The sequence below is a fragment of the Chelon labrosus genome, assembly GCF_963514085.1.
Source record: "Chelon labrosus genome assembly, chromosome: 3".
Classification (NCBI taxonomy): domain Eukaryota; kingdom Metazoa; phylum Chordata; class Actinopteri; order Mugiliformes; family Mugilidae; genus Chelon; species Chelon labrosus.
Window position 1 is genome coordinate 15,147,510 of NC_140339.1, and position 15,400 is coordinate 15,162,909.

At 40.5% G+C, this 15,400-nt stretch overlaps 1 protein-coding gene across 2 annotated transcripts in view; it reads left to right on the top strand.

Annotated features, from left to right (window-relative positions):
• Positions 1-15,400, top strand: part of cskl (c-src tyrosine kinase-like) — a 44,355-nt gene that overhangs the window by 12,726 nt on the left and 16,229 nt on the right. The window contains exon 2 of one of the 2 annotated variants that reach the window (XM_084541671.1): positions 13,547-13,630. In XM_084541671.1, coding sequence (XP_084397797.1) covers positions 13,616-13,630 — 15 coding nt within the window. In that variant the 5' untranslated portion in view covers positions 13,547-13,615. Of the gene's footprint in view, positions 1-13,224; positions 13,631-15,400 lie in introns of those variants that run through there. The other variant, XM_084541672.1, reaches the window with a different exon arrangement.

Here is a 15,400-nt window from a genome sequence, read left to right on the forward strand (position 1 = left end):
TTCCCTTCTTTTGAGTCCACAGAGTCTTATTTTTCTCCATGGTGTCAGTGCTGCTGCCGCTGAATGCTTCTTTTATTAAAGAGATTTGAAGCTGCAGTTACCGCTAATGCTGCTGCCGTATTGTACCAGCACCCTGCTGAGGCTGCTTCTGATGAAATTCTTTGTGTCTCCGTCCCCGCGCTTTGCCTCCTCGTCTCTTCCTCTGCTCTGAATAAAGGAGTTGTCATAGTTTGCCATCAAAGGAGGAGGAGAGAGGCAATGAAAGCAGCAGGCGGTGTCCCCCTTCCCTTCACAATCATTCCCTCGCCTCCTAGGGTGTTTGAAGCCACTTCTGTATGTATGTATACACATGCAAAGCACAACATACATTAGGCCATGGTGGAAGAGCATTTATGCATATGTACTTGGCATCATAGACTATGCCTGTGTTATATGTACTTTTGTGGTTGTATATGTGTTGTCACGGAGCTTCCCAGAACCCTGACCCTTCTCGCTGTCAATCTGCACCCCAAACCTCCAATCACTAACTTGGGAGTGTCCTACAGTCATCTGGCTCCACATGTCTTTTTGCACTCAGACTGGAGTAGTCCTCAGTCATCCTGCCCTTCTGTTCCACTTTGCATTTTAGCGCAAACACATGCAAACCATTTCCAGTAAGCTTTCTATTCCGTCTCCTATTAACTAATCAATAGATGGATGGAGGTCTGTTAATTTGCCCCTACACACCCACATACACAGCACTTCTGAGCTTGTTTTTCTTCCTCACTGTGTTCCACCCTATTGCTAAACCCATGTGATGAAGACTGTACCATATCATTTTTCAAGGACATTGCGTCTCATTTTCTGTTCAGCGTGTTGTATTGGCTGTGTGGTAGGTATTAAATGAAAGAGCTGGTGCGACTTGTGACTGTATTGATAGTCGGAATAAAGAGCAAAATTCCTTTGTAAGGTTCTTCATGACTGGCAGTGTTTATTCTGAAACGAGTCTGCAAATGCATTTACATTCTCTGAGATTAGCCCAGTGCAATGTCCAAAGAGAATTCATTTTATATGAATGTGACCAGTACAACTGTTAAAACTGTGTTTTGTTGAGAATATGACTCTGATGTCATTGTTAAATGGTGTTTTTTGAGTTGAATTATGGGAATTGTAGGATCTGTCACTGAAACAATAATTGATTTATCCTGTTTATTGTTTTGTTTTTTCTTTTCAATTAGTCAATAGTCTAAAAACTTGTCTTTGTTTAATATATAGAATATTTTCTAAGTAATTGATTTAGCCCTTGGTTACTTAAAGGGGAACTACTGTTTTTTTACAACCTGGACCTTATTTCTAGCACAAAATACGATCGCTTACTCACCTATATAACTTTTTTGTCATTTGCACTCGTTCGGCGATCAGCGTATATACATATAGCGGGAGTCGGCTTGTTTACCTGTAATTTGGGGTCTGTAGATTGACCTACAGACCCCGGATGATGTCTTCTGACCTGGATGATAACAGGTAACTCTGGACCCAATGGTGAATTGAGTCCAGCGTATCATAAGAAAATATTGCCGAAATGAACGAGTTTTGCTGGAGATAATGAGTTATTTAGAGGCTGTGTTTCGGTGCCCCAGTCACTCCCACTATATGGATATACGCTGATCTAATTATCTCCTGAACGAGTGCAAATGACACAAAAGTTATATGGGTGAGTGAATGATCGTATTTTATGCTAGAAATAAGGTCCAGGTTGAAAAAAAAACAGTAGTTCCCCTTTAACCGTTGAATGATGAACTTAACTTTTAACGTTAATCTTTCAAACTTTTAGTCAAATATTGTCTTTAATATTAATTAACATAAAACGTATGAAATAGCATGCATTGCTTGCTGTACGTGTTTAAATAAACTTCAGCAGTAATAGCCATTAGCATCTGCGCTTGAGCAGTAACGCAACACGTGAAGACACAACAATGACTCTAAGGCACTAGTTACCAACCTGGACTCAGAACTACAGAACTCAATGTAACATTGACGTTGAGGCCAGTGCAGGTTCTGTGCTGAGATGCTTGTACGTAGCGGTTGTGCCGCTCTGGTTGGCCATTTTCATGTTTGCTCTATTTTACAGTATAAGCAGCAGTGGGATGAACATAAACATGGCAGCACATCAATAGATTCCACAACAGATTTGTGTAATGGACATCATTGGCCTACGTCGCTACTTTCGATTGTGACCACACATTATTTCATCTGTCTCATGAAAATGCAGCTACCCTTTTAGTGTATTTCGTCAACTAAACCTGAGCTGATAGAAAGTACTTTTGGTTTTCCACTCATGCATCTAAAACTTAAATAATACAATCCTGGAAACATCATCAGATATTGTCCAGTTATAAATGGAGAGATCTTTTAAGAGAAGTAGTACAAGCAGACACACTCCAAGCAGGCAGGCTCTTCAGTGCTCCATAATGTATGCAATGATGAAAACGACTGCAGCCTGCCTCCGCCTGCATGGATATTGAGAGGATATAAATAGCCAGGCCTGGATGAGTGTGCGCTGAGAGTGGAACCGCAGCACACAGAGCTTAAACAATAAGCCGTCACTGCTACCCTTCCTCCCCTCTGCTTTCTCCAGTCCAGCAGCCTCCCAGAGCTCAAAGGGGGTGGGGGTTCTCTCTCCCTCTTCCTTTCTTTCTTCCACTTCCTGCCTCCCGAGTTTTTGTAATCTGTCACGAGTGGCAAGCCCAAGCCTGTCACTTGTTACGTCAGAGAAGCAGACAGGAGGGCTCTGGTCTCCCCACTTATCTGGCTGACTTACTGAGGTGGAAGAGGTTCCTCTCGACCACTGCTCTATTTTTTTTATGCAGCTGGATAAAAATAGAGGTCGAAGGCTATGGATTAGACACACACATGACTCCTTTAATCTATTGCAGAGAAAGGATGCAATTTTTTTGCTTAACAGCGTTAACATGTGACCTGCAGAAGGGTTGTGTTAAAAACAAAACCTTTAGTTGTGTTTGCTTAAATTAAGAATGTATTAAAAGACTGAACCTGTTTAAACAGCAATTTTCCTCACAACCAGTACTCCAGTGTTGTACTTTGTTGCTCTTCATAATGAGATTTACGACCTAGTGACTTATTAAATCGAGTCGTCATGTGTTACAGTCGTTTATTAGAAGGAGGAAAGCAAAATGGATGTTTTATTCGGAAAAAGCAAGTAAAGTGTGTTGCAGAAGTCTTCTTGTGCGGTGGACGTTATTGGTTAAAATCCAAAAGTATCTGGTGAATCCCTGCAGCAAAAATGCCATTAACATTGGATTCTTCTCCTCTCTGAAACAATTAACTGTAAGATACCCCTGCCTAATATCCCTTGTGCAGCTACTAGCTGATGTACATCTGTGGCTGTTTTGGGCAACATGTAAACTTAAATAAAGGTTTAGAAGGCCACTAAAGAACTTTAACCCAGACAAATGCAACCACATGTCTCTGTTTTGCAGCCGAAGTAAAAAAGGAAGTTCTTGTGGGACAGTGAAATCAGTCCCTCAGTTAAATAAAGGTGATGATGGTGAGAAATGTTTCATGTGGCAGATAGCAGACGGAGCCAAACAGTTGTGCTGACTGTAAACCACTAGTTTCCATTAACACCCTTGCCTCTCTCCTGCCTCTCAGTTCTGCTTGAGATTTCGGGTTCCCACCAAGCACCAGTTTGTGCAGGAAGAACTCAGCTTCCTCCTCACCAAACTTGTGTCGTTGTGTTCGTTTCTAGTTATTAATGTATTTCTAATCTTTGTTTACTTGAAAGGTGTTGCTAAGGGTGTGAATTGTGGTGAACAGTTCCTGTTGACGACCTTTCCAGTTACACTACCGAGTAGGTGGTGTGATTAGAATCAGTTATACTGTATTTAATTGGGGGATTTAGTGCTTACTTAAAGCACTTTATCATAGCTGCAGTTCCGCTCAATAAATTGCAGAATTAAGTTGTTTTCAGTGGTCTTATGTACCCAGACATAAACAAACAGGGCTGTATGATACTGAGAGTAACGCTCAAAAATCAGCACAAAACATGAAGGCGTCGGGACCGAAAGCCAACCTTCGCCACAACAATTAAACGTTTTATCTTATGTAATGTATTACAATTGACAGCAACCAATAACCCATCTTGGGTCCAACAAAAAAACATCAACATGTCAGTATATTTGTGATCGTCTTTTTTGTTAAACCCGTGGGACGACACTAGAGTTGCAAAGGGGTGGAAAATTTCCGGTAAATTTCCGGTAAATTTCCAGAAACTTTCCATGGGAAGTTAAACTGGGGAATTTTGGAAATATTCCAAATTAGAAACTTTCCATGGGAATTATGGGAATTATGGGAATTATTGGGAATTTATGGGAATTAACTGGAAATTGGGGGTAATTTAAACAAACTGTATCATATCCAAACATAAATGTAAAAATTTTTTGTCATAAGCAGACATCCATGCAAAATAATACAAAAACATGACATTTCAAAAATAGCTTTCATTTAGCACCTAACTTACCAGATAGTTAGCTACTGTATTAATACATTTTTATTTAATATTTGCAAGTTAAACATTAATAACGTTATAGATCAAATATATTTACCCCATGATATTATCAAAACTTACTTGACTTTATATAGTCCGCGGGCTCAAATGTGTGGCTTCAATAGTCTTGTGCTTTGAGCTCAAAAGTGTGGCCTCCAGGCTTCATGTAGGGGGCGTGGCCTCAATAGCCCTGCAGTAAGCAGTGTGCTGTGTGCATGCGATTGAGGAGTGTACTTGCATTAAATCTGGTTGTTTTAGCCAAGACTATGCTACAATATATTCCCCCCAACTATATTTAAGTTCCCTGTTAAGGGCCAACCTTCAATTTTGTAAATTTCTTATTTATTCCTGTTTATTCCCATATATTCCCGTTAATTCCCGTAAATTCCCATATATTCCCGTTAATTCGCATGGAAAGTTTCCAACTTTGAAAATTCCCGGAATTTTTCAACCCTAGACGACACTCACAGCATGGTCAAGTGACTATGGGCTATTGGATAGACAGCCCGCACTGTCATAAACCCATACTTTGTGCAGCACACGGATGTAACCCAATCACAGCAAGAGTTTATAGCGAGGTTAAGTAGATTTATGTCGACAATTATTTAGACCTTTAATGAACAAATATGCAAAGTAGAAGACCCTTGTATTATCTGATCTCAGCAGTCTTGATGAAAACCAACTGAAAGTATCCCGATCTTTAGCTCAAGGCACCTCACTGGTTTCTATTCGGCACAATGCTTTTGCAGCACCTCTGCACTAAACGCTGTCTATCAGAGTCATGTGATCACCGAAGCATGTGGAGACCCCGCAGTGACTGCTCGCCGCGGTGGGAGACAGCTCATCCAGATGAAAAGAACATGAGGGCACGGAGGCTTATTAAATCTCTGTGCAAATCATCTCTGCGTTTGCACTAAATGAAACCTACTTCCTGGTTTTGTGTCGGTGGTCTTTTGACACGCAGATACACACACACATATCCGCATATTTGGGTAGATGGTCAGCGGAAAATACATGCACACCCTAAAGGCTGTCTTTTTGTCCCTCCCATCCCTGCATTACTGCATGTACTGCTACAGCAATGCTGAATTGTATGGCATGTCTTTTAATGTTTAGTCCCGTCCTTGGACGATTGAGTCTCTGGCCCATTTTGTTACTGGGTTTTATAATAAAATAAAAAACCCCTCCCATACATTTTTGACACTTGGCCCTCGTAGTTGTGTTGCCCTCTCAGATATGCTATCTCTACTGAACTGTCAGCCTGTTGCTCTATGCTTTGATTTAAGGAAGACACTGTCTTGTTAGTACTATGCTTTTAAAGATTGTGCGTCAGACTTGTATCTATTCTCTTTTTGCACTAAAACTGACCTTTAGTATTTCCTTTCTGCGAGTCATGTTTTTCAACGCGGTTCAACATTATTCAAAGTCAAAAGTCAAAGCTCACAGTCTGAATAGCAGAATGGTCAAGAGACAAACACCTGCACTCTCACGCTAGCAATTATTGCCATCTACGAGTATCATATTTGTTTATTGTGTACCAAAGGCCACACCTGATGCACCATGTACGCGTTCATCATTTCCAACAGCGAACAGCTTTCTTGTCGAGTACTTTACATAAGGGGAAATACGTTTCAGCCACGAGTCATTTGTTGTTGACAGTTCCATACTGTCCACTCTGCAGAGGCTCCAGACCTTTGAGCGTTTTTTTATAAGCTTGTATTGTATATTTGCATACTCACTAGGTCGCATTTCCATGTTTTTCCCCCTTTCTTTTTTCTGTCAGTGCACTCTACAATACAAACTTTGTAGTGAGCCTGAGTCGAGGCTTGATCGGTACCATATTTGGGACGATGTTATATTAATCGCCCATGTGAGAGATCGTTGAGTCTATATTATGGTCATATAATTGACAGTCTACACATTGACCTGTGGTTTTACAATACCCCGCATAAACCTTTTAAGCACACATCAGGTATGATGTTCAAATGGCGTGTTTATTTACAATTTAAATTTCAGTAGTTCCTCTTTAATTTTGGTACGAATTAATTGTGATTGTTTGTAGAGGGAAGTGTAGCTGGGTGTCTGGGCTTGTTCGCATCCGTCCCAGCTGTGGCCAAGTAGTCAGATCAGACAGGAAGGCAGTCACAGAAAGGTCTGAACATAAGCAGATGTTTATCTTTGTGTCTGTGGATACAAACGTCTGGTTTCAGGACATCCAGAAAACCCCCAAAAGACAGACACCTGACTTTGACGAGGCTAAAATCTGTCAAAGATTGACACGTTCAATCTTCTGTCAATAAGAGTATAACACACGTCATATCTAGTTGATGGTAGAATAATTATGGCCTGATTTTCCTCTACTTATTTTCCATCCAGTGAGTGCACGTCAGTATATATAGTAGTAGTATAGTACTGCATGTGAGTATACAAGAGCAAGAGCTCAATGTCACCTGAAAACGGCATCACAAGCGCCACATTTGCCTCAGTAAAAAATTCCAATACTTCATTTTCATTGCAGTTGTGTATTCTGCATTGTCAGGTTTAATATGTTGAAACGAATAAGTTGTGTGTTGGTGAACAGATAAGACTAGGGCTGCAGCTATCGATTCTTTTTGTAATCGATTAATCTAGCACTTTATCGATCGATTAATCGGATATTTTTTTTACGTTTTTAAACAACCAAGACAAATAATGCATAACGAAAATTATGTGGCTGTAAAATGATCAAGCATTTGCCTTTTATTTCTCAAAAAAACAGAGAACTCCAACTCCAACATTTGGCTCCAAAACTAAGCCCATGTATTGCAGTTTACCCATTAAAAGTGCCAGTGCCAACAATTACATAACAATACAGTTAAGCGAACTTACTGTAAAACAAAAAGCAATTTAATTTATTAATATGCACAACAAGTTTCATGCTGTAGTCTAGCCCTGACATCAAAGTAAATATCCGTTTTATGTAGATTTCTACACCTGCAGCATTTACCATTAGGCTACTAACAAATAATACATCATTTCTGGGGTGAGCCTATTTGCTATGGTAACCTAGCAACCTGTGTGTTTGTTTGTGAACGCGTGCTGTGCGTGAGGAAGAGTGAGAGAGATGAGGGTGCAGAGAATTTAGTAACGTCAATGATTCTGATAAGCTCAGGCCGGTCGCGTTCGCCTCGCGGCCGCTCAATTTGTGATCCGCTGCGTAAATCCTTCGGCCGGCCCGGTCGCGGTCGGTATACTGCACTTTGTTCTCTTCCTTTTTTAGAATGTAATGATCCCAAACTTTAGACATTTTTTGCTGTTTATGGGCATCTTTACTCTCCGCCATCGCGCCAACTAAATTCAAAATGTATCTCGCGCTAGTGGTGTGCTTGCATAGGTGCTTCCAAAACAACGGTCCGTGTGGAACAATCATATCCCTGCGCGTATAGTGCGCGTCATAGGAATTTAACGAGGCTTCGAGGCAGAGTTTTTGCCTCGAGCAATTTTTGTAATCGAGTTAATCGAGTAACTCGACGAATCGTTTCAGCCCTAGATAAGACTGGTAACAGTAATTGGTAGTTTTGTAGTAAGTTAAGATAGATAGACAATTTTATCAAAAGCTTTGATTCAAAGTTATAGGCAAATGTAAGGCAGCTTTGGAGCATTGAGGTTTGACTGATTGCCTTTGTGAGAGATTGCCAAATTCATCTTTGGGTCGGTTAGAAAGTCGTAATGTCAGTAAATCAATTTATTTGATTAACTGCCTGGCTGTAATGAAGACTGAAAAAATGTTTTGACAAAACATAGCTATTGATTGGAGTCCTGTTGAGGAAATAATTAAACCATTGTGGCAGTGTAGAAAAGTGTTCCCAATGAATCAACAAATTACTTAATTATAGCAAATGTGATCCTAGGTGATCCTAGAGTCTGTTAGGGCCTTAGACTAAAGTGACCACACTGGACTTGGTCAGGGACAACAGAGCTGGGTTAACCATAAAGAACGAAGAAACTAAATAATGTGATGCTAATGGAAGTAATTTTATTCAAATTTCTCCCCCTTAGTTAAGGCTGTATCAGCAGCATTCAGTTAGCTGTTTAGTATTATTTTCTGCATCACTTACCAACGTCTTGCTGTCTTTTCTCTTCTCCATTTTTCTTTTCCTTTTCACTGCTTGAGTGATGATTTCTCTTCATTTTGAATTGGGCGCCGTTGTCATAGTTGACCGCTTTAAAGAGTCAAGCACATGACATGTAACTGTATTGAGGGTGAAGAGTTTTGTGTCAGGTGAGGACCCTGTAGGGAGGTCTACTACTGTCATTGAAAGCACATTATCTGCTGACAAGCTGCGCCTGAATCAGAATGCGTGACACTGTGAGGAACCTTTTGTGTTCGGTATATAGAGCTCTCTTAGCAGCAAATTGCCTCGCATTTCATGACTAACCAGACATGGAATTTGATGGAATTGGTCCCTGGTAATATATATATATATATATATATATGTATATATATATATATATATATATATATATACACACACACACACACACACACACACACACACACACACACAATGCTGTCCGTTGTTGGCTCAGTAAATTGAATTTCCTCAGGACTACTAATGACATGATTTAGACAGACATACATCTGTACCAACCTAATTTGTCACCACAAGTTAAAGCAGACTTTCAGAACTTTCGGTAAAAGCTTTTCTATTATCGGTGGATGGCCTTGGCCCTGCCTTGGTCAAGAGACTTTTGTTTGCTTAACCCGAGGCTTTGTCACAGGAGTTTTAGAAAGCGGCAGCAGCAGCATTCTGAGTAAAATACCAGACCTCTCTGGTAATTCTGTTTAAGTTTTTATTTATCCGGGAAGAGCTGACAGAGCAACAATCAGCTAAACATTCCCATAGTTGCTTGCACATGGCAAGGCATCCATGCAAACAGTGCTGTGATTCTTGGACTGAGTGTCGGCCAGTAAGCGCTGGATTAGAGTGGGAGATAAATGTCCAAAACTTGCTACTTAATCAAAAATACGGAGACTAAAGACTCTTGGCACCATTAAGGGATACATCTAGAGCTGCTCCACTGAATAGAAACGGAAGAATTAACTGTGCCATTACGGGATAGTGATTTAAACTTTTATATCCAGTTGAGCATGATTTCATGGCAGCACCGCCAGTTGTGAATAAGAATATGAGCTTTAAATCCATCATTAACATTCATTATTTCAATATTTCAAGCCGGCCTCTTGTGTTTCAGAGCATCTGATCTACCTGAAGTGGATCTGTAAAAGGATTTCTTGTAAGAAATAAAAATTTGTGTTTAGCGAGGAGAAGAAAATACTGCCAAGAGGTTCTCAAACTCCACTTTAAATGAAACCAATGTGACAAGCAGAGGCCTAACTGAATCAGATTAAACCTTTTTAGTGGGAAGTTAAGGAACAAACTCTTATATTTCCAGCAGATCTAGTGCTCTGGACAAATTCACTTTGTCTATGTCAAAAAAGTTAGAGTCTGATCCATATGTTGGGGCTTGTAAACCCACAGTTTACCTTATATAGCTTATTTTAAATCGGGCTGAAGAAAATGCAGTCACGGATGGTTGTTCCCCATGATAAAGTTGTGTAGGAGTCACCTTGTCTTACTTTTATTTCCAGAATAGATTTGTTTGCCTCCACTTGTAAGAACTCTTAACAATACCTGGACACCTTATAGAAAAGTCACACACCGTCAGAGGATGTTTTTGATTGATCTCTGCAGCTGTGTGGTGAGTTCAGTGGAAATGCAAAAATGTGTCAGGGAGGCACAGTATAGTGAGATATTGTGAAACAAGATCATACGGATACACAATCTTAAACGATCACCCCATATTCACTTCATCACTTTAATCTAGATTTATTCATCATGCACAGAAGGTTGCAGCAGCAGATGTGAACCACAAAGACCTGTGCATGTAGTTTGAGCAAAACCGCGCACAATACTGGTTGTAATAAAAGACAGATAAGACTGAGTCAGCCTCAGTCACCCAGGTCACGGTATCTCCCAAAAAAAATGTTAAAACAAAGGACTTGTCGAGTTTTTTCTCAATGAGAGATACTGCAACAACCTCTTAATGGCTGGAAACTCTGGACTCAAGGTGCAAATCAGAGTCTCCTAAAAGTTTCATCCCCATTCACACCTTGAGTCTGGAATTTCTGGCTATTAGTGAAAGAAAAGGGACACCACCCTGGTAGATCTGTTTATTATAGGCCCTAGTCATGAGTTTCAGATGTTCCTTACAAAAACCTTAACTCCTCAACATTCATCTTGATGGGTGGTGAAACATCCAGTTATCTTTTGCTTTTTGGATAGTACCAATAATACCGTCGTCTGGCATAACAAAGGTAAAAGCAGTTCTGTATCAAAGGCTTCTGTTATACACCTTAGTGTGTGGTCATGACACCGGTGGCTACAGTCACACACAGGAAGAAGAAGTTGGGGGAAGGAAGTCATTTCTATTCAGACTCTGCCTTGACCTTTGCCATAATGCAAGGACACATCAACTGGCAGCACTTTGTATTCAGTCCAAGCCAGTCCATTTGATGCGAGGTCACACACACCAGATATAATTTATTTCACAGAGTAGCATTATGCAGAGAGTACCTCGGCCTATTTTATGATGCAGTGCTATTGTGGCCAGCCATGAGTGTCTACATAGATATTCAGCAAGTGTTATGTTGCACCGAGCAGTAGCATAACACCTTGAGGACCATCTTTCTCAGTGTCAAACATATACTACATGGTGTCACAATACGATCCTTCTCAGTATGTGTGTTAGACCTACATTGTGGTCAGTGAGAAACACAGTAAAGTGTTTGTACACAGTCCCATTGCTCTTCAGACTACTAGAGAAAACTGGAGAAGTTATGCCCCTGTTGAGTACCACTTGACTAACTTAAGAAGAGTGATGCTGAAGGCTCTTGAATAGCCTTCGGGCATTCCTCAGCACTAGAGTGAGATAAGAATAGCGCTCACTTGTCTCTCCTCTGTTGGCTAGCATGTGTGACTGTGGGTTGGTGAGCTTCACTGCTCCAGCAGCTCTGCTTTAGATGTAAAGAATGGCAAAGAGAAAGAAGCCCTCTTGGTTCACCAGAGCAGCCTGGCCTCGGATATTTTTGGCTCTGTCACTTTGCATACAGATCTGCAGTGGTCTGCAATTAGACTGCTTCCTGTTTCAAGACAGGATACAGTAATCCTGTGAAGCTTCGCCATAGATGCTCTCAGGGAGAATGCCAGCAACTAGCCAAGCCTTCTGAAGTAGACGTTTTATTTTCATGGGTCTAAAATTACACGGCACACTAAGTTACTTTGTAAGTGGAAAACAACTGGCTTATGCTCAGTGGACAAAATGTTACTTTCCATGTAATAAAATCGGAGTGAAAGCTATGGACTGTCATTAATGATAACCCCTAAAATACCCTGGGGGATCTTCAGTCTATGAATTGGTTGTTGTTGTCTTTTTCACTTATTGGCCCGATTCAGACAGGACTTCATTAAGAGTGGTTGTGGTCAGTCTGAAAGGAGGCAGTGATCAGAGGACCAATGCTCGTATTGGTCTCCAAATAGAGCCCCTCCTTACTTCATACAAAGCACTGGAAAATATGCGTCAGCCACTTCCTCCTCCTCATTCTCCACCCTCCCCATTTCAACTTCCTGTTCTATGGACTGGTCGGAAGTGAGATGCTTTGAATGGAGGCTACCGTGGGAGACCTTGTACAATTACCGATATACCTTCAAGCTATTGTCATATCGAGAATTCTGCCACTGACCTATCGCTGTAAACAATGAAGGCTTCATATTGTTTTCATGCGATGGCTTCACAGACATTATTGCATGCACACACAAACAGTACATCACACACTGATGTGGATTATTTTAGGAACACTAGCACACTGTACATTGTTTTACTAACACATTTCGACACGTGTAATGGTCTGGTCATAAAATCACAGGAATATGAACTCCTTTCAGCTGGAAACTAAGACACACTATCTTCACTGACTTGAGTTAATGCCTGTTCGTTCTTCTACTCTTGCTCCCCCATCTCTCTCTCTCTCTCTCTCCACATTTGTCTGCCACTCTCTCTCTACATTATGTCTCTGTATCAAGGTCACCTTTGAAAGACTAGTAAATGGCTGATGCTCAACTGAGTCGGCTAATATCAAGGAGCAGTCTTCAGTTCATTTACAGGCTCTGTGATATGAAACCTTCATTGTCTATAGACTCAGAATTTCCAACTTTGGTCCAGTCCAGTCATCCAGTTTAAAAGAGAACCTGGGAGGATTAATTATTTAGATAATATTTGCTATACCTTAGGAATCAGCGACATTAGGGATTATATTATAGTCGAGAATCTGTATTACATTTGTAATGGATGTTCTGCAGATATTCTAGGCACATTTTCCTATATTTTGGTCCTGATTCTTATTCACTTATTTATTTTTTTACATTTGTTCGTATTATTTCCTTGCAGCACATAGGAATGTGCAGACATATTTGCCCTTAGTTCATTTACATCAACTCCTGTACTGATTTGCTTAGTCAAATTTTAAACAGACCTAGAAGCTTATGAAAATAGTTTACGATGTTATTTGAATCTAGATTAGGTATAAATAGATAAACAACCAAATAAATAACTGAATAAAATTTGGGGAGTGATCAGAGATCTCATCATTTTTGTTCAAGTGGTGCCCATATTCTAACAACTTTATTTAGTTTCAGTTGTTAATCTGGCTGTGATTTTTCTCTATTGTATAAACATTTTTAGGACAGTCCCAAAATATATAGATGAACTCTCCCTCTAACCCACAGTCCCTCCAGCACAACCTACATATGTTACTATATTTTGAGGTAACAAGAGGACTCTAAAACGATGGCATCTCCTGCATTGAGATGCATCATGCCAACAAGGACAAGTCAGCCACACGAAGTGTAAATGGCCAGTTATTGATTTTATTTCTAATGCCTCGCTTTTTGTGTGTTACAGCTCTGATGGTACTAGCTGAACAGTGACCGCTACCTGCCTGAGGACACCTGCTGCCCAACTCCCTTCATCATGTCTGGGATCCACGTAAGTGAAGCCTAATTTACAGACCTTACTGGTGCGCAGTTTTCTATCTCTTTAGCTGACCGTCTCACTAGTTCCATTACCAATTAGTCACTTGTTAAAATTACTGAGAGGCAATCCCGCTGTTCTGGTCCAGCAGGTTTCACATCAACCGCTTGACTGTGGGTATTTACTAGCATCAGCTGCCAGATTTTGTTCCAGTATAGCACAGTCTTCCGCGATCTTCCGAAGGTTGTTATCACTGTGTGACCCGGTCCTGTCTGTCGTAAATGCCAAGCTCGAACTTTCATTTCTTCATAGTTTGTTCCTGTCTCTGTATCATCTATTGTGACCCATTTTGAAACTGAAGCCTCCTAATTAGCACATTAACACCAAGCTTCAATTCCACATTCCAGCTAAGTCAAATGGCGTTACTTTCACAGCTACTCTGAGGATGACACCCTATATTGCCATGGAAGCTAGAAAAAAAAGCATATTGTGGAAATAGCTGCCTTTAAGGAGTTGTTAGTAATGGAAGTGTTTCCTATGTTGAAAATGTGTGATGTGTTTTTCTTGCACTCTTTTACTAACTTCCTGAGGTTGTTTTGAGTTGAGTTGCAGCTGATAACGTGAAATATGTAAAAATATGAGCCTCAAGACATAAATACATTGTGCAGTGTTTTGGTCTTAAGACTGACAGGGTGTCTCTAAAGTTTCAAATGGGTTTCTGGAGGATGTCATGTAGCCAGGGGCCATCTTGACCCTGGATATTTTGAGGAGCAGCACTGTGACCTATTGGTAATGTTAGCAGCTCATGACCAAAAACTAATACAGTAAACCATCGAACTGACTTGCATGTCGTTGAAGAGGTGAAGTGGTGTCGAATGATGGTGTCTACGCTCCTGTCGAGCACTTTCCATTAGGGAGAACAAGTGACGTTGTTATAAAAATGTATGAATCCAGCCTTAAATTTAGCTGTGGTTGTTTTTCCCATCTGTTGTATGGGTTGCACAAGGCTACATTTTAAATTTATATTAACATTCTTTCTTGTAAAACTTGTTTTAATGAAGTTATTTTCTAAATGTGGCCACATGGAAATGAATAATTCTGGAAAAGCAAGGTTTTTCTGCGTCTGCATGGCCCCACGTAGCAGACTCGGACTGCTTCAGACACATTCAGTCTCTTGTGTGAATAAAGCAGCCTGCTCAAGGACCTTTCTCCTCATTCTCACTCACGCTTGCTGCTCGCTCTTTTTTTGTCATTTGTTTCTTGCCGCTACCATATTTATAGAAGTCAGATTAGCTGACAGTGCAACTATAGTGCAGTGTTTTAAGAGTTTTGATATTCTTAGGCACAGTGGTGCACTTATTTTATTCCTGTATAGCACAAAACAGGACATAGCCTCGCTGAATGTACAACTGTCATTACAACCTGTCGAAACGTTGAGCTGTCACCAGTGTCTGAAAACTTTCAAACCTTTTTGCCCAACTTCACTGCTTCATTCGCGTCCTCCGCCTTTTGCCTAAATTGATTTAACCACCCTGGGTTGTGTTAATCTGTTCTTTCGGATGATATTAGCATGCACAGCCCCACAGAAATAATTTTAGAAACATTCATCACATGTGCGCGTTTTTCCCCCGGTAATAATATATTGTCTTACTGTCAGGCAGTGGTCTTAATGACTGAAAATAGACCCTAATGTCTACTCAACTATTTCCACCACCCCCTCTAAATTTGACTCTGTGTTTGTGTGTTGTAACTGGTGTCATTCAACTCTTCATGCTAACCGGAGTT